Genomic DNA, 20,545 nt, shown 5'->3' on the forward strand with positions numbered 1-20,545 from the left:
TTTTCGAGGGTTAGAAAACTTGGCCTGACAAATGTAGAGCTCTCTAATGGGGAGGTGTAATTGCTTAGTAAGCAGAATACCCTTACAGACAAGTTAGTCCTTACGTTACAAAATATCATTGGTATGTTTTTGAAAGTTTCCATTTTATTATTCAAAGTGGTGACATAAATCATTCATAAATGAAAACAAAAATTTTCCTTTAATATTTCATAATAAAATTTGAGATGCATCATAGAACAGGAAAAGCATAATTGGGACCACTTGATTTTTTAGTCCCACATAACAGTAAACAATGATTTCCCTTTTTAAATTTCCTCCTCAAAAAATGAGACTCTCCGCCGTAAGCCACCATTCTAATATAAGACAGGCAGATGCTACCTGATGAACTCCTGTTATATCGGTTACAAATTTTATTTTTATTTTCTCAAAAAACATATGAAATCATACTTTTCTTAATATTTCAGCAGAGACATATTTGTATTATACGTCTCTGTTTTCAGCAAGGCACAGGCTACGTTTACCTACAAAAAGTAACGATAAGAAATAATTATTGTTACTTCCAAGACTAATTGCCGAATACACCTAATCGCTATTTATTCCATTCTGGATAAGTTCTAAAATTACACAACTTTTTCATCCAGTTGAAGCTATCTGGGGCCCTGTTTAAACAATGCACCTTGCATGATACTTTTTAATGAGACCTGTAAAAAACATCGTAAATACTTCAAACAAAATATTTTTTTGACTATAATTTGAGATTCGAAAAAGTGGATCATAATCATGATAATCTATCAAAGTTTCCTATTGGTCGCTTTCTAAATTTTTACCTCCCTCAGCTCGTTACTGATGACCTTTGTTGATCGGACTGTTGACCCAAACAGGAAGTTGTCTAAATGACTGTTTTTTCCGGATTGGACTAAATAGCGATAAGGTGTATTGTATTTGTGGTCAAGGACCCAATTTTATACGGAAATTGCAGGTAACAATAATATATTTTATTGTTGCCTGAATTTTTTGTTACCTGCAAAATTTTACATTTGAAAATTATGTCTTTTTTGGTGTGTAGCATATATAAACTTTACACCGACCACACATTGGACATCTTGCTCATTTGAATCCATGTAACCTAAGAATATTGAGCTGCTATAATCAAACCCAACCTTTATGGCAAAAGTGAACGACATATTGGTAAATATATCTGGAAGATTAATCATGTTAAATTTTTTTACATCATAATTTAATTGTTTAGAACTGTTTTATTTCACGGATTGCTTGCAAATCAAACATTTTTTTATTTCAGTGTTATTATTTTGTTGGTAACTATAACTGCGGGTAACAATAACAAATGATATTATTGTTACATGCAATATCTGCATGAAATCGGGTCCCTGTCCGAAAATAAAGTTTAGTATTAGTCTTGGAAGTAACAATAATTATTTCTTATTCGTTACTTTTGCAGGTAATTGTAGCCAGTGCTTTTCAGCAATCATATATATATATATATATATATATATATATATATATATGTGAAATTTGTGTTTTTTTTAAGAAAAAAAAAACAAGAGTGAACTTGGTGAAGTTTTATTGCTGCCATGTTGTTGAAGGTTTTTCAGGGCCATAGGACATGTTGTATATATAGACCCATTTACTATTTCTTGGAGCATATTAATTAAGATAAGGAGTGCTGCTAATGAATGATTGTTTAAAATTTGTTCTGTTTAAAGCTTATATTTATTCTGGTATATGTGCTGGTGTATAAAATGTCCTAGTGCATATCTTTAACTGTTTATTCTGTCTGAAAAAAATCCATAGCCTGCATAGGGAAAAGTTGTCTTGCAATATTTACACTTGTGAATTAACTCTAAAAGGACAGAGTACACTACTCAGATAGAATCACTATATATAGCGCTATTACAATATCTCTGACGTTGAAACTTGCTAGTACAATACTTATCTGTGACATTTTTTCTTATTTGTATTCCATAATTGTAGAAGAAGATGTTCATTTTAGATGGAATGGACCTATAAACATGATAAACATAATAAAAAAACAATATGTACCGTTATACCACATTATAATAGACAAAATAAATGTATAACACATATGATATTCATTATCAATCTACAAATTCAGAAGAAAGTTTAATTTAATGTGCTTATGCAAGAGGTATGAAAATATGGAGATCTTATATGATTGCCAATGAGACAACAGTTTTATACTACTATTGTATAATAACAATAAGTGGAAGTTCAAGTCACAGTATTTTAAAAAAAGCTTCATTAATTCATACTGAGCAACAGCTGCAACAACTTCAGCCCATTAGCTATAGTGTAAAAGAAAGGTTGTTAAATGAAGTGAATTTAACACAAAGGCAGTGTAATAAATATATTCTTGCAATGCAATTTCTTGATTTACTTTTGGTGTCTTAAAGAAAAATAGGGAAAAGCGAATACTTTTAATTATCAGGTTTACAAAATAATAAAAGTTTGACTTTGATATGAATTCTTCATATTAGATTATATTTTCTTTTTCTTTTGGGGTCTTAGTGGCCAAGTGGTCTAAGTAATTTATCAAAATGATCGCTAGCTTGTCAACACTGAGTTTGTGAATTCAAACCAGATGTGTTTGATCATGATCTTTATTGGTTATCATTGCCAGTTTTACTGTCGAATTTCCATGAGTACCTCCCAGTTCCAAGACATCCACCAATAAAACTGGCTGCTATGATATAGTAGACTTGTGCCGAAAGTGGTGTTAAATATCTTAAAAAGGAAAGTTGGAAATGTAAATATTAAAGTATAAATTCTGTTATGTTTTACATGAAAATTAGATATTGGTGATAACTGCCAAAAAAAAAATTTGAATATTAAATAAATACACAATTAAGTTTTTGTTTATATGAACAATTCAAACATAACAAAGCAAAAATTTTTACAATACTTATTTAAACAATGTTTAGAACTAATCAATTTCAAAATGTCATAACGATATTAATTTCATATTAAATTCAATTTTTTTTTTCATACTTGAGGGCCTGAAATTCAAACATGAATATTTGTATTTAACTGCTATTTAGTGCTCAATCATAATAATACTGAGTACAACCTTTCTTTTGCATTTTTAAGGACAGGATTTTTTCAACAGTTGTTCAATTTGAATGAATAAATTCGTACTATCTGATTGAAAAGGAGATGTGGGGAATATATCAATGAGATCCATAATTATTTGAAACTCAATTAAGGCATCTACAAGGCAAGAAAGACCTTTTGCCTTAGAATATTAATAGTGCTATTGGAATCAGTACACATTTAAATTCATGTACCATATCAATATAATTGTATCTCAGATGCATATATTTAATTTGATACTTGGGATAAACTTCTGTACTCATACATCATATGTATACCCCACATCTTTTATTCATATTTCAATTTTAGATACAGATTTGAGATTTTTAGCTGGAGGACTGCTTCAAATCTAGAAGCATCTACTTCAGAATTGAGTTGCACATGCTTTTCTTTTATATTTCCCAATGTTACATCGTATGTTCCCTTAATTTGATATATTGAAAGTGTTGTTTTTAACAATTTAAACAAGGAACTTCCAAATTCAATATTTAGTTGCATTGTGTTTTGCTCTGAATTTTAGAGTCTTTGGAAATGGAGAGAACAGAGGACGGAGTATCAAAATGCAAGCAGGGAAGATTATCCGAAAATGGTTTTACAAGTAGTCATGAAATGATAGAGGAAGAAGAATCATTAGAGGGTACTGAAGAGTACAATGCAGACAGTCTTTTCAGTCAGGAAACTCTGGCATACTCACAAGATGTTGGAGGTTTGGATGAAGTCCAAGCATACAATGGAACTGGTAGAGATGAAAATGTACCAAAAATGACTAAATTAAAATCTGTAATGGAAGATGCCAACTTTATTGCTGACATTTTGAGTGATGTAGATGTATCTGAAATTTATGATAAATTAAAAGAAATTAGATCAAACAAAAATAGAATTGAAGTTGTGACTAATCAACTTCTAGAAAGACAATCAAAAATAAAAGCTCCAGCTAAACCATCAACGACTGGAGCAAACCTCATGAAGGATTTTGTGAAAATAATTGATTTAACAACAACTAATATGCCTGCTTTACCTGTGTCAGCAGAGGATATTCAGGAACTGTTAGATGCATCTCAGAACAGAAAAGATCGTGTGGATCATGTATTCTCGCAGATTCTCAGTTTATATTGTCTGAAACGTCAAGGTCACGGTGATGTTATTAAAGATATGAAAACAGTTATTGTCCAGTATCCAGGTATCCCTTTTGATGAAATTTCACAAATGATGCTAAAAAAGAAAACACAGACAGACAGAACACAGCAAATTTTAGACTATTTTGTACCAAAGAGAACTGATTTACAGAAGTCGGATTCAGTTATTAGTGTTTCTGCATTGGCCAATGACTTGTTATACAAAGATACACGTATCATTGCTAAAGTAATGCCAGACATTGATAGAAATGAAATATATGCTTATTTAGAAGCACATCACCATGAAAAGAACCGAATTCAAGTAGTCATAGAGGAATTGATGAAAATGAAACCAGGTGGAGAAAGTCTAGGGTCTTTAGATGTATCAACTGATGGGCCAATGACTTCTCCTAAACCAAGTAAAGGAATATTTAATATCCAAGATGAAGTAGATGAACTCAGACAAATATTCCCTGACTGCGATCCTAATTATTTGTATGATGAGTTAGAAAAAAAAGCTGATGACAAAGAAAGAATGAAAACTGTTGCCATGGCAATGTTTGAAGATAAAAAGTATCCAAAACTAAAGGAAAGAGAAGAACAGGAAAATAAAATATCAACTCGTAACAGAATTAAAAATTTGAAATTTGACATGGAGGAATTTATGCAGAAGTTTCCAGAGCCTGTTAAATTCTTTGAAGATTATAATAGGAAGATGAATGAGAATTATTCAAAACATGTAGATATTCAAATAAGAAATGACTTTCCTCAGCTGAAAGGGAAATATATAAAGAAAATACTAGATAAACATAATCATCATTACACAACAACAAGGAAAGAAATACAAGCAGATGTAGCAGATGCTCAGTGTATGTATTAATAAAATGGAAAAGAAGGTATATTGTATTAATTCATGACACATAATCTTTTTACACTTTTGACAACACCCAAAGTAATAATTGCTGTTCTTCATCTGGAAGTTGCAGTAAGGTCTTGAACACAGAGCAATTTTAAACAGTTTTTCCATTCACCATGTTCACCTGAACTTGCACAGTAGGAACTGTTGAAATAATTCCTGAGAATTTTGATGACAATTTCTCTCTTCTACTGTTAAATTTTCAAAAACGATAACACTCCATCTTGAGATTTATCTACAAAATACCTAGTGAAGTCAATAGATTTGTTATCATGGTTATGGGTACTGTACATTTTTTTTTGCATTTGACAGACAGAAAAGTCAATGCAACTGGTCATTATTGTAATGCCTAAATTTTAACATAAACAGTGATAAACAAATATAAACAAATTTAAAAAATTATGTATCCTGATATTGTAGACATAAAAAAGGAAACTAGTTACAAATCAAAGTTTGTTGTGTAATTTTATGATACATATTTTTTTTGCATCATCATTTAAGTGTATGCGTGTCTATATTTAGTGAGAAACCAAAGAAAGAAAATGAAATCCAAACCTAGAACCAAGACCGTTAATCTTCCAGAAGACCCAGATGAGTTCTTTTATTATGAAATTTTGTATTGTGAACATGAACCTCTTATCAAAGGTAAGATAAACGAATAAAATTGTCATGAACTGTTTTAAATCAAAGATTGAATATTACCATACCCAATGATAATTATTTAATTAAAATGCTCACTACCCATGCAGCAAGACTAGGCCATGTACAATAAATTGATTAATTCAGACATAATAAGTTATGTTCATATTGATGGTTAGTGTTAACAGACAATGTTAAAAAAGATGCAATTGTTTTGGAATTTATCATCAGTTTCCAATTAAATATGATACATGTTACCTGCTAGTAACCTTGTCATTTTGTATACCTGACTTATGCTGATGTACACTACACCATGTACACCTGAGGTGATGCTGATGTACACTTCACCATGTACACCTAAGGTGATGAACACTACACCATGTACACCTGAGGTGATACTGATGTACACCAGCATGGACACCTAAGGTGATGCTGATGTACACTACATCATGTACACCTGTCAGAGGTGATGCTGATGTACACTACACCATGTACAACTGAGGTGATGCTGATGTACACCACCATGTACACCTGAGGTGATGCTGATGTACACCACCATGGACACCTAAGGTGATGCTGATGTACACTACATCATGTACACCTGTCAGAGGTGATGCTGATGTAAACTACATCATGTACACCTGAGATGATACTGATGTACAAGTCACCATATACACCTGTGGTGATGCTGATGTACACTACACCATGTACAACTGAGGTGATGCTGATGTACACTTCACCATGTACACCTGAGGTGATGCTGCTGTACACTACATCATGTACACCTGTCAGAGGTGATGCTGATGTAAACTACACCATGTACCCCTGAGATGATGCTGATGTACACGTCACCATGTACACCTGAGGTGATGCTGATGTACACTTCACCATGTACACCTGAGGTGATGCTGCTGTACACTACATCATGTACACCTGTCAGAGGTGATGCTGATGTAAACTACACCATGTACACCTGAGGTGATGCTGATGTACACTACACCATGTACACATGAGATGGGTTTTTTCATATGCACTAATCCATTGCGGGAGAGGGCACAGGATATTGAAAACTTCTGGAGCATCTTCGAAGCACATCCTTTTTGACTAATTTTTTTTTATCATAAGACTGGCTAGAAACTATCTAAAAAAAATTAGCAAAATGCAATATAAAATATTTAAATTAAAATTTGTACTTAAATACACGTATTGAGCACGTTACGACAAAAAAAAACAAAAAAACTACTGGTATGAAATATTCTTGTTTTTTTATATGTTATTGCGAACCAAATGAAACTTTTCCACAGAGTCATCTCCTATTGGTCAATCTATTTAAACTTTAGGCAGTTCTATTGTCCCATTGAATAAATACAATGGCTATTGTTCTCTGTGTAGTTTATTCACTGGGACCTTTAAATTTCTTCTAAGAGAAATCTATAACTCTTTGATTAATTTACCTTATTATTTGATTGATTTAAGTTTCATTTGGTTTGCAATAACATGTATATGAGACATATCTATAAACAGTACACTTATTCAAATTCCATTATTATTGATATTAGATATATATATGCCTGTTATATTGTCTCCTGCTCAATGTATTAATCAATCATGAAAAAGACATTTTAGCTAATAAATAAGTTGTATTAAAAATTGCAGAAAATACATATTTAAACCTTGATATTATAGATCATTTGGAAGAAAAGGAAAGATTTCTACAGTTGCAGAGAAAACAAGCCAAAGAAAATGGAGAATTATTTGAATGTGGATGTTGTTTTGATGATGAATGTATGTTCGAAGAAATGTCAGTCTGTGCTGAAGGTCATTTATTCTGTAAAGAATGCATTAGAAGGTCATCAGAAGTGATCATAGGAGATGGTAAAACAAAATTTCCATGTCTCCTGGACTCTTGTAAGGAGGAATTCCCTGTATCCATCCTGCAGCAAATATTACCTACGAATATGTTTTCTATATTATTACGGCGACTACAAGAGGAGGAGATAAAACAAGCTGGCATTCCTGACCTTGTTAGTTGTCCATTTTGTAGTTTTGCTACCATTATGTCCGATGAAGATAAGGTTTTCAAGTGTTTGAATCCAGAATGTTTAAAAGAATCCTGCAGGTAAGACTTTGATGAGATGAACACACTTAAGTTTGTGTGTATGTATGTATATAGGAGTTCTTTCTTTTCACTAAATGTTGGATTTTAGAGAAATGAACTTTGTTGATTTTATGATTGATAGAAAGAATGTTGGGTTGTATATCATATTATATTATCTATTATAAAGTGAACTACTCTTTTATTAAGCTGTTTTTCTGGCAACTGGTCAATTCAAATATTTTGGTATTGAAATGAATATTGATTCAGTGAAGCAGCTTGCATGAGATTACTTTACCTCAGATCATCCTTATTTTAAATAGCTTTCATCAAATTGAATTAGAATTAACACATCTGTTGCACCTGATTTCACCTTTATTTGTATAATTAAAGTTTGTATGCCGGTTGCTTTTGCTTTAGTTTTTTTTTTCGTTCTTTTTGCTTTACTTTATTTCAATTTTTGTGTTGCGTCTGTCAATAATGCTCTGGTTTATCCTTTGTCCAATGTACAGTACTTATGTATGTATTTAAATATGTACATGTTTAGGGATAAGACAAGAAACATTGACCAGTCTGTAATCATATAATGTTCTTCTATTACACCAATTTTGAGTTCTAAGATTTATCCCTAACTGACCTAATTTTTGTGTAGATTGACCTATTGGCATTTGAGAAAACGCTTATGGTCTATGAAGTTGATGATTTTCTCTGATGTTGCCAAAAATACAAGGAAAAACATTTTATTTCCTTCTATGGCAAACAACTTGTGATTTATGTATAGTAATATAAGGAAGCTTAATTATTTAAAAATCATTCTATTTTTAGATTATGTAAGGAACCCGATCATGTTCCCTACCGTTGTGATGAAGTTGAGAAGCAGGGTGAAACAAATATGAGGACCTTTATCGAGAACAAGCTCTCAGAAGCCATGTTACGAACCTGTCATCAATGTGGCAAAAGATTTATGAAAGAGGTGGGATGCAACATGATGACATGTGTATGTGGTGCACATATGTGTTATGTTTGTAGGGAACCAGATATTCAATATGATCACTTTAGTGGTAATGAGTAAGTAAATTTCTACGTTTTAATCTCACTGCAATGAATGCCACAGAATGCCTCGATTAGGGGTGCTAATCCAGGAACAATGTAAACTTTTTGTATACTGTGGATTCATTATTATTCATTGAAAACCAATTTCAGTGCTTTTTGTGGGTACAGGTGAACCAGGAATTTAGAGTAACACTAAAGTATAAATTTTATATAGGCTTGTATGTAGACTTTTGTAAAACCATGAAATCAAATATCCATGAAATTACAAATTTTCCTTAACCCTCGAAAATTGGTACCCACGAAAATAAATGAATCCACAGTCATGCTATATATTTCAAAAGGTAGAAGAGCTTGATAATTGATATCTTGTTTTCATATGCTTCAAGTTTCCATTGGGCATATTTTTATTTCCTAAACCTCATTTTCATTGTTCAGTGACTACTTCTATTTTTTATGCTGCCTGAAATTTTCTTTTTTGGAGCATATAGCCTTTTCAAGAAACTCATTTCAGGAATCAGACATTTTACTTAATATAATTTGAAGCAGGTTATTTCCCTTATTGGGCAGACAAACTGCTTCATGTTAATGAAGCTCAATTTAGGGTAGACAACTAGAAGTTTTTAATCCCTTTCTATTTGAATATAATACTGTAAGTTCAGAAATTATTGCAATGTTTTTATAACTTGAAAAATGTGAGAATATTGAGTTTGCAATAATAAAAACTGTCATTTATAATTTCTGTAGCGATTACCTTCTGATTACCTTCGTAAAATATTTACATTTCTTAGGATCTTTCAGGATTGTCAATGATAAATACACGCAATAATTGATGAATTCCCCGTATTTGGTGTTTAAAGATATGGAAATAATTAATGATATTGTCGTTTCTAACAAACTTGTAATCAAACTTGATTTTACAGCTGGAAATTTTTGTAAATTAGAGTAACACATTGTTTTTTATTTTTTCTCACCAATGCTCTGCACTGCACTCAACCAGTATTTATACCAGTATACTTCCATAATAGTGGAATATTCATACTCAATTGTAAATTTAATATCAGATTCAGGCTTTTGGAAGTGTATTCAAGAAAGTCCTATAGTCATAACTTCACTCATTCCTCAGCCTGTGTCCAAACAAATGAATTCCTGATGTTAACTTGAGTTTTACTTGCTTTATTGGAATGAAACTTAAACACTTTGAAAATAGAAGATAGATGCAGGATTTTTTTGATTTTGGAGTCAATTGGTCAAAGTTAAAGGTCACTGTTACTAAGAAAATTGAAATGTTTGGAAAAAATGGATTCTGAATGGTTCCTTTGGTTTCCTTTGTTGGTTTAAAAGGAAATATAGATGAACAATTTAGAGAAGGGAAGAAATCTATCAATTTACAAATCAAAAGGCCAAAGGTCAAGGTCATAGCTGCTAAAAAAAATCCATGTTAAATGCGTGTTTCTTTTTTAGTTGTAATGAAGACAGTATGAAAAAATTACATTTAAAGGAAATGAAAGAGGCAGCCATAGCAGCTAAAGAAAAATATCTAGAAGATCATCCAGAATGTGCTGAAATTGACCTAAAGTTCGATCCTATTAAACTTGTGGAAAACTGTAAGTATGAAATTGATTTATGAATCTTACAGTATGAACTCATGTCAATGCCCTGTAAAGCTTACAAAGTTCTATGCAAAGAAATATTTTCAAGGGGAAAAGGAGTGTCTGAAATCTGCCTGTCTTTCTTTTCTAAAGTCTGCATATCATATTGTATTTTAAATATGTATTGATAAGCAACATACCGTAAAGATTAGGTATGATAAAAATATGTTGAAATTTAATAATTTATCATTGTCCAGATTTAACCTGTGAAAACTTTGGAAATTTTAGCCCACTATACTATGTTCTACAAAGTTTGTTTGATGAAAACATTGTCTTTTTTCTTTTAACTTTAAAATTTTCTACATAAATACCAATATATACCATCTGCAAATCTGTATAAACACTTCTATCAAATTGTGGGTAAATTTGTCCTGCCAGATAATGTTCTGTGCTGGTGATTTGGTCCTGACCAGAGCTGGTGGGTCCTGATTCTGTGCTAGTTTGGTTTGTTTACATTGTATAAGAATGGCAATATAACAACCATTCTATTGATTACTTTTTCACCAATACCTTTTTACATACTTTTACCATGTTTATATTGGAAACGTTGCAATGTTCTGATACAGTCCTGTTTATAAGTGTGAAAAAAAGTCCTGGTACTGTGCAGCTATGTCCTGCAACTGTGGTATTTTTTATTTGAGGATAAAATGGCAAGATTATTCATCCAGAAATTTGTATAACTGAGCGTAAAGACACTGTGCATTTTTAGAAATTTAATTCATTAGACAATTTTTATCTAAAATGTTAGAAGATCTTATATATGGCCTGAAGTTCAAGATGTGAAAGGTTATTAATTTATTTGAATGGTACACTTAATAAGGAAAGCAAAGAATATACATTGGAATGTGAGGTCATCTTCTAGGGGGAATGGAAGGGTTCAGTAAAAAAAAATATGATAAATAAATTAGATGCATCTTTGGTATCCTAGATTTCATGTCTCTTGAAAAAAAAACTTATTTTGTGTTGTACTCTAAAACTTCTCATTCAAGAATATGAGTTTTGATCCCGCATGTAAGCAATATGTGTCTTCCACAACTACAATAGGAATACATAGTAACAATTTTTTGATAGTAAAGGAATCACCATAAGATTGATTGAGGTAAAATATGAACAGATGTTGTTTTTAGCTCATGATCAAATTCATCTATTATTCACAAAAAAAATCATAATTTTTGTCTTTGTTAACATATTCTTAATGATCACAAGCACCAATTAGGATCAAATCACCAGCTTTGAATATTTTTCACAGGACAAAGTTACCCACCACGTGTATCTTCTGACCTGTAAAAACAAATGAATTGATTTTTTTGGGGTTTTTCTAGAGAGTATTGTCAAGATATTTTTGATTTGTGGTAATCTGAAAAGTTAAATTTTTTTTAATAAATCTAATTGTTTGTTAATACTTGAGGGTCTGGATGGGTCTTTATTGTCCCCCGCGTGTGGCGTTGCGGGGGACATGGAAATACCGGGCGTCCGTCTGTACGTCTGTCCATCCGGTCTTGTTAGCGCTCTCACGTGTACAATTCTTGCCAGATTTTTATGAAACTTATATAATAGGTTTATATCAGCAATGTCTTGGACAAGTTGGAAAATCAGTGCCAATCAATTATTTTTAAAAGAGTTATGTCCCTTGGACACATTAATTTTATGGAAAATTGCATCTTAGCGCTCTTATGTGTACAATTCTTCCCAGAATTTTATGAAACTTGTATCATAGGTTTATATTAGTGATGTCTTGGAAGAGTTCAAAAATTAGTGCCAATCAACAATTATTTTTAAAAGAGTTATGTCCCTTGGAAACATTAATTATATTGAATATTGCATCGTTAGCGCTCTCATTTGTACAATTCTTGCCAGATTTTTATGACACTTAAATCATAAGTTTATATTAGCAAGGTCTAGGGCGATTTTGAAAGTCAGTGCTGATCAATTATTTTTGAAAGAGTTATGCCCTTGGAAATATTAATTATATGGAAAATTGCCTTATGAGTGCTCTAATGTATACAATTCTTGCTAGATTTTTATGAAATTTATATTATAGGTTTATATCATCAATGTACTTGAAGAGTTCAAAAATCAATGTCAATAACTTTTTTTTAAATGAGTTATGACCCTTGAAAATATTGATTATATAGAAAATTGCAATGTTATCGCTCTCATGTGTTCAATTCTTGCCAGAATTTTATGAAACTTAAATCATAGGTTTATATCAGCAATGGCTTTGACACTTTTCGAAAATAAGTTCTGATAAAATATTTTTAACTAATTATGCCCCTTGGAAATATAAATTATAATGGAAATCACATTCCATTTCCTCTGAAGCCTTCATTTCCCTTAAGATATTAATAAAAAGTTTTAAAGAAAAAAAAGTGCTTTTTCTAGTTATTGCCCTTGTTCCTTGGATAGATAAAATGTGTGCAAGGCGGGGGACATTTGAACTCTGTTCTTTTATTTCTGTATTTTTAGGCCATTTTTCTCTATTCCTTTTTTTGCAGATTATTCTCTATATTTCAGCACCTCATTAAACTCTATTTTTAGAATTTATTCGACCTATTTTCTCCTTTCTTTATTTTTTTTTGCCAATTATTCCCTTTTCTGTAAACTAGACCTGCATATATATACGTAATAAAGACTGCAATTAATTGATATTGTAGTTGCTGCTGCCCAAGAGGAGGATGAGGATGAAGAATACAATGAAGATGAAGATGATGATGATAATTATGATGATTGATTAACATGTCAATTGGGTGTAGGTTGTTCTGGTAAGGAAAATGAATACTAAGGCATTTTGTCCAACCTCTGAAATAAAAATTAAATACTTATTTGTTATGAATTTATCAAACAACTCCCTTCAGATGTTGACAAGATGTAGTTTGATAGAGATCAGAAATGATGTAATTGAGTTTTATTTTAATCTTTGATTTAGACTTTGAGACCTCTTAGGTTTTTAGAAAATCTGCCAAAACTACCAAAATTGCCACGATTTATAATTTTGCCATTAATTATTTTTCCAATGAGCAACATCTCAACTAAAAAAGGCTGTTTTCAACACAATCTCATAGAAATACAGATCCTCTGTCAACGCTTTGCTAACAAGGATCTGACAAAGCTCCTTTCTACTTTCGGTTTTAAAGACCTTTCAGGATCCTCTGGTTATGTCCTTCATAATACTCACCTTTAAAAATTAGACGATAGAAATTTCATTGGCTGATGTAATTATTACCAGAACAGAAAGTAGAATGTAATGTTGTCAGAAACTTGTCAGCAAAATGTGGACACATGGTCTGTAATTTAATCAAACTTGTTTGCAACAAGATGTCTTGTACATAGATATTGTGAGTTAAATATCCTTCAGGAAAACAAGCAAAGTTTCAAAGCTTGTTTGGAAAATTTGAGTTGTATTCTTTTGCCTGAATGTCAGGGTTATTAACATTTTGATCATGGTGGCCGATTATCACTTGCAAGAAGATTCTTGCTTCCATATAGAAGTTAAGTTGTTTTCAAGCAGTCTTGGCAGTTCTGATTTTTCAGAATTTTTTTTATCTCAAAACTTTGATGTTGTTTCATTTGATTGAAAAACAAAACAATAGCAATTCTTGTTTCTGATTGGTTATAACTTTTTGAAATGTCTTCCTACTTTAAAAATACCAGGCAGTATTATAGGAATAATAATTTGAAGAACCTTTACAAAGATTTTTCATTTTCTTCTGAATTTTCAAACATGGGACATTATTGTCACATTGATCTCTATGGGAAATCACAATTCATCCTTTTCTATGAGTGATCTAAACTAAACAGTTCCTGAAATATGGTATGGGAATTTAGTGATAAAAGTTATATATTTTGTCCTAATCCAATGAAAAAAAAGGAATTTTTGTTACCTTTTTTCTCAGAAACTACAAACAAAGCTTCTTGAAATTCATGAAGACATGCTATATTGTATGATGTATTTTTTCGTCACTTTCATCATACATTTATCTTTTTTGCTATTTTCTAGATAATGGAGAAGTATATTGTCATTGCTTGGTTGATCAATGGCTAGAGAATAATTGCCATGACAGTGGAGATAAACTAGGAAACATCAACTTCTTGGGAGCAATAGATTGCTGTTTAATATTAAGAATTGGACCATCATCCAAACATCTGTGATGTGATGGATGAAGGTCATTATATGAGGAAGCCAAGGGCTTCCGAGGGTTAATAGTGAACCTTTTATTATGTGCCAGCCACACGCCTATTTTACAGTTGAGTGATTTTTTGTATGTCCAGGTAGTATATAAGGCCAGTTGACCTGAGTAGTATCCTCTTTTATTTTGAGGCAAACAGTAAAATCTCCAGTGTATATAGGTAGTAACACGACCAGTATTTGCATTTATATCAAACCTTATCGGGAATGGGTATTCACTAGGGAGGGTACTATTAACCCTCGCAAGCCCTTGGCTTCCTCATATAATGACCTTCATCCATCACATCACAGATGTTTGGATGATGGTCCATTATGTATCATAACCCGGGCTTGTCTCGGGTTAATAGTGAACTCTTTACAGCCAAGAATGCAAATACCAACAAAAACATCAACTCCATAACCAAAAAACTGGTCTCTCATACTTTAACAAATATTTATGTATGAGCCTAAATCATATCAAAGTATCTAAATGCAGATAAAAAGAAAACTTATCTGTCTCCATACATGTATATCACTTGTTTGAAAGAGAATACACAATCACCAATATGTCTATCTACTATCCTTTTATTCCCTGTGTTAGATGTTATAAACAGTCTCTGTTTTCATACCAACTATTATAAACAGTCTCTTTTACTACCAAATATAAAACACCCTGTAGTAGTAGAAAACCTAATTACCACTCTACATAATATGTACATGTAGCGGGTCATTAACTTATCACATTTTGTCTCAATAACATTACTCCAAAACTACCCAGAATTGCAATGACTACCATGAAATAATAGATTATTTCTTTGTTTTGTGGAATAAAGACATAAGCTTCATAATAACTTTTTATAATCTTCAAAAAACAAAAATTTGTTACAATCTTCAGAAAACAATTAATACTTTAAAGTCCACTTTTAAATGTCTCTCACATGTAACAAGTATAACAAAATAACACTGTTGTTTTCTCATTGTTCTTAAAGTATCACATTTTCTCTATACTTCTTCTCAAAAGTTCTCTAAAATTAATGTTATTGACTAAAACTGTTCGATTCAACTCCAAATGTCAGCAAACTCCTGTTGGAAAAAATAAATTGAATGTCCAAAAACCATTCATCACGCAGAAATGCTAGATACATAGAAAAACCATAGCTGATCCTCCTGGTCCACCATACAGTTCCTGTAAACCACTACCTATAAATAAGAATTAAATACTGTTTCAGTATATGATGGCAATGGAGTTTCAATATCTTTGAAATAAAACTTTTGGAAAGTGTAAGCTGACCTCCAGTTGGCAGTTTTTAATATATCATTCAGTGAAATTCCAGCTTGTTTAGCAGCTGAAGTTGAAGCACTACGATATGAGTGTGCTTTAAATTTGTTTATATCAATTCCTGCATTACCTAACACTATTTTCAACCAACGAGCAATAGTTGAAGTTGTAACATGTTTGAATGTTTTAAAAGAAATGAATAAATTTTTACTTTTTCGAACATCCTTTCTCCGTAAAATATAATGTTTAATACATCTAACAGGACAAATCTCCTGTTTTTGATATTTATGTATGATAACATCTAAATTAGATTTGTTTGGTTTAGTTGTTTTTAGTAAAACTGGTATCTTAAAAATCAAAGAATTGTCTGTTACAGATACAAATCTCAGATCTAAATTAACAAGTGTTTGTGATCTTTGAGCTGATGACAATGCAAATAAAGCAATGCATTTCAGAGTTAACATTTTTAGAGATAAATTCTCATTTGGATATAATTGTGATAAGTACTTCAAAACTGTACCAACATTCCATGTAAATGTATATCTAGGTAATGAAGGCCTTAAATTAAATATGCCTTTCATAAATCTAGTTATGTGTTTATCTTTTGCCAATTCAGCCATACCCATTAATGTCAGAGTCTGACAAATCGCTGATTTATGAGAATTGATACAGCTGTAAGATTTTTTGTTTTCATACAAAAAAGATAGATAATTCAAAATTTGTATCACAGATGGAGAAGTGGAATTAATTTGTTCTTTACTACACCACAAAAGCCACTTCCTCCAAGCATATTCATACTGTTTATTGGATGAATCTCTCCATGATTTGGAGAGAATTCTGACAGCTCTTTTTGAAAAGCCTTTATCAATGAGATATCGCCGGATACAATACAAGCGATAAGGAATAATCTTCGCTTGTTCATTGAATGTCTTTGACCATTGTGAGCCAATAATAGATCTGACCAATTTGGTAATTTTAGAGGAGTAGAAATTAATAATTCTAATAATTTTGGAAACCATGTTTGTGTGGTCCAAACAGGAGCTAAAATTAATGCCTTCCTTACCTTGTCCTCTTCCATTTTCTGTAGTACTCTTGGCAACTGACTTAAAGGAGCAAAAATATATGGTAATAAATTACTCCAAGAGAGAGAAAATGCATCTGAAGAATAAGCTTCTGGATCAGGAAACCAACTAACATACTTTGGCAGTTGTTTGTTTAAACAAGACGCAAACAAATCAATTTCTGGGTTAAATAAACTTAAAGTCACTTTTTCAAAAACTGAACTGTTTAGTTTCCACTCTGAAGAATCATTAAATTGTCTAGATAAATTATCTGGTTGTATATTTTGTTTTCCTGGGATATGTACTGCAGATATAAATACTTTTCTTTCAGTACTCCAAAACCAAATTTCTTTTGCAAGTTTTAATAGCGATAAGACTGATCCCCCTTGATTATTAATGTATGCAACCGCTACTGCGCTGTCTGTTCTAACACAAATATGACAATCTTTAACAGATCTACAAAGAGCCTGCAATGCCAAAATTACTGCTTTTAACAGTGGCGGATCCAGAACTTTTTATAAGGGGGGGGCCCTCTGACTGACCTAAGATGGGGCCCGCTCCAGTCATGCTTCAGTGATTCCCTATATAATCAACAAAATTTTTCCCACAAAATGGGGGGCCCAGGCCCCCCCCTCCTGGATCCGCCTATGTTTAATTCTAACACATTGATATGATTCTGACATTCATCTATATTCCATCTACCTTGGGTACAATCTTTCTCAAATACTGCACCTCAACCTATCAAAGACGCATCAGTTTGTAAATAAACTTTTGGAGGCTCTTGTCGAATTGGACAACCATTTTCTTTTTTAATATTTTGAATCCACCATAAAATCTCATTTTTACTCTCAACAGACAAAGACATATGAGCATTAACATTTTTAAAAGATTTTTGTAAAGCTTTTGTTTTGTCAATGTCCAGATATCTATGCTGTAAATGTGCAAGTGTAATTGCATGATAAGATGAAGAATATAACCCGTTCAAACACTTTGTATGAAATTTCTATAATTTTTTGTATTTTATCTTCTGGTAAAAATACCTTGAACAAAACTGAATCAATAATGAATCCCAGAAACATTGTTCTTTGTGAAGGTATAAAATTTGATTTCTCTATATTTATTGAAAAGCCAAGTGATTCTATTAAATCATTTACAAAATGTGTGTTTCATTTTGCTTGTTGGAAACAATGTGCTTGTAATAGGGAATCATCAATATAAAAGAAAGAACTAATTCCTAACTGTCTCACATGTGAAAATACCACCTTCATGATTTTTGTAAATATTCTTGGAGCTGAAGCTATTCCGAATGGGAGACATTCATAATTATATAATTTGTTATTCCACATAGATTTCAAATAATTTTTACTGTCTTCTTTTATCGCTACAGACCAATATGCCTCAGACAAATCCAGGCTTGTATAAAATGCATTTTGAGAGATGCTTTTCAAAATAACTTCAGAGTTTCTTGTTTAAAATGATAATACTGAATATAACTGTTTAATTTTTTCAGGTTAATAACTGGTCTAAATGTTCCATTTTTCTTTTTCACAAGAAAGAGATTTGAAAGAAATTCATCTTTCTCATGGTGTGAAATTTTAATTGCTCCCTTTTTTAACATATCAGATACCTCTGCATCAACTAATCTTTCCTTTGTTGAATTAAATTTTATAGGTCTTGGAATTATTTTCTGAACTGGTATCTCATCAAATTCTATTTTGTAACCATTAATTGTTTCTAATGCCAAACTATCTGATGTTAATTTTTTCCAATTTCTAATATGATATTTTAACTTACCAATGTTTAACCTAACTTTTTCAACATGTTTACATGTATTACCAACCTTCAATTTTTCTTCTGTATTGAGAATTCATGTTCATCATGGGTTGTCTGAATGACCCTCTTGAGTACCGGCTTTTCCCGCTGAAATTGCCTCTTGGGTTTGACGTTCCAAACTGGTACCTTCTCCGATAAAATCAGCCTCTGTAGTTTTTTGAGCTGAAAGTTTTGTTTATCTTTTGGGCATCATTTATCTCCCTCAGTCTTTTACTGATGTCATCTCCAAATAATTTCATTTCTGTTACATAGTTGATGGAATTTACGTTCAATATGTGGCTTCAAATTCATTCTTCTTTTAATACATGGGTGTAGATAACTCAAAATGCAAATTGCACTGTATTGAAATAGCTTTTGAAATCAACTCTCTCATTGTCTTAATACATGGATTTTCCCCTTGAAATAATTCTGCCGCCTTAATCAAAGGGACCATTCCTGTCCCTGTTAGCTTTAGAATATTCTGAGAAGAGGGGCGTAAAGGGGGGTATCTGCACGGAAGAACGCAAATTAAAATTGCCATTTCACGATGAACGAACAATTAAACTTTGCACGTTGATCTTTTTACTGATTTCACGAAACAAGGTGAATAACGAACCTTTTTTACGGCTGCACGTGAAATAAAAATGGCAAAACACGTTGCACGAAAATAACCCTTTACCACCCTCTGAGAAATTAAATCCTCTGTCTTGGCTCTACGAGCTAAAAATTGCCAAATTTCTGGGTTAACAGGTGGTGGTACTAAGGCTTTACAATTGCTTGGTATCTTACTATCTTTAGTCAAAGATGTAACATCAGACTTTTCTTACAATTTTTTTCAATGACTGATGCTATTGAAGGGCTGACCTCAGAATCAAACCGTTCATCGTCCATAAAAATTTTTGGCATTTCATACTCAAACTCCTCGTCCCCACTATCCACGACAAGTTGTGTGGGATCAACATTACTCTCATTTTCAGACAAATCATCAGTTTCAAACAAATTGAAAACATTTTGGTCATTTTCAACCCCATTAATGTCATTCTCTTCAAGTTCCTGTATAAAACTATGGGGGTCACCACTTGGACCTGAAGTACCACTACTATTGACATTTATTGCAGACACAATATTACTAGATAAGTCAGCAAATAATTTTTTCAGTAACTCATTCTGCTCGGCTTGAGCTTGTTTACTTTTCAAAGTTTTTCTCGTAGCCTTTGGCTTACTACAACTAGCGGACGGTTCGTCCCCTTGCGTAATTTGAATACTTCGTTTCAAAGGTGCTTTGCCTTTCTTATTTTTGCTTGGACCTTTTCCAGGTCCTTTTTCTGTAGGCACAACCACTGTTTTCTTATTAGTTTTTACGTTTGTACTCACAGTTTGTGAAATAGAATCTATATTCAGTTTATCTAAAACCTGAATGCACTCTTGTGTATTTGAAGCGTGATTCACACTTATATTTTCTGAAAACCCGGAGAAACTTGCGTCAAACTCATCCTCGGAAGCAAAAAGCTTCATAATCTCCTCATAGTTTCTTTCATCTTCAGATTCTGAAGAAGATGGTTTACGAGCCATTTGAAAATCTGTAGTATAGACACGTGTATAGATCAAACAGGGTCTGCTTGATACGTACTT

The 20,545-nt window shown here is 32.1% G+C and overlaps 1 protein-coding gene across 1 annotated transcript; it reads left to right on the plus strand.

The window, feature by feature from the left end:
- The first annotated feature begins 61 nt into the window (after positions 1–61).
- Positions 62–15,039, plus strand: LOC127738728 (E3 ubiquitin-protein ligase RNF216-like). The gene is made up of 8 exons (XM_052250067.1): positions 62–121; positions 3,650–5,113; positions 5,683–5,805; positions 7,486–7,918; positions 8,720–8,962; positions 10,409–10,551; positions 13,251–13,358; positions 14,594–15,039. Exons 2-7 carry the CDS (start codon positions 3,661–3,663, stop codon positions 13,325–13,327), a joined length of 2,472 nt encoding a protein of 823 aa, XP_052106027.1. The 5' UTR covers positions 62–121; positions 3,650–3,660; the 3' UTR covers positions 13,328–13,358; positions 14,594–15,039.
- The last annotated feature ends 5,506 nt before the right edge of the window (positions 15,040–20,545 follow it).

Source organism: Mytilus californianus, unplaced genomic scaffold (genome assembly GCF_021869535.1).
Source record: "Mytilus californianus isolate M0D057914Y unplaced genomic scaffold, xbMytCali1.0.p SCAF_4, whole genome shotgun sequence".
Classification (NCBI taxonomy): Eukaryota; Metazoa; Mollusca; class Bivalvia; order Mytilida; family Mytilidae; genus Mytilus; species Mytilus californianus.

What these genes read in the sequence shown, in the direction of transcription:
- LOC127738728 (XM_052250067.1), top strand. Translation starts at nt 3,661, where the DNA reads ATGGAGAGAACAGAGGACGGAGTATCAAAATGCAAGCAGGGAAGATTA. An exon ending in TGTTTAAAAGAATCCTGCAG is followed by an intron (nt 7,919 to 8,719) that starts GTAAGACTTTGA and finishes TTCTATTTTTAG; the next exon opens with ATTATGTAAGGAACCCGATC. An exon ending in TATTAAACTTGTGGAAAACT is followed by an intron (nt 10,552 to 13,250) that starts GTAAGTATGAAA and finishes TTGATATTGTAG; the next exon opens with TTGCTGCTGCCCAAGAGGAG.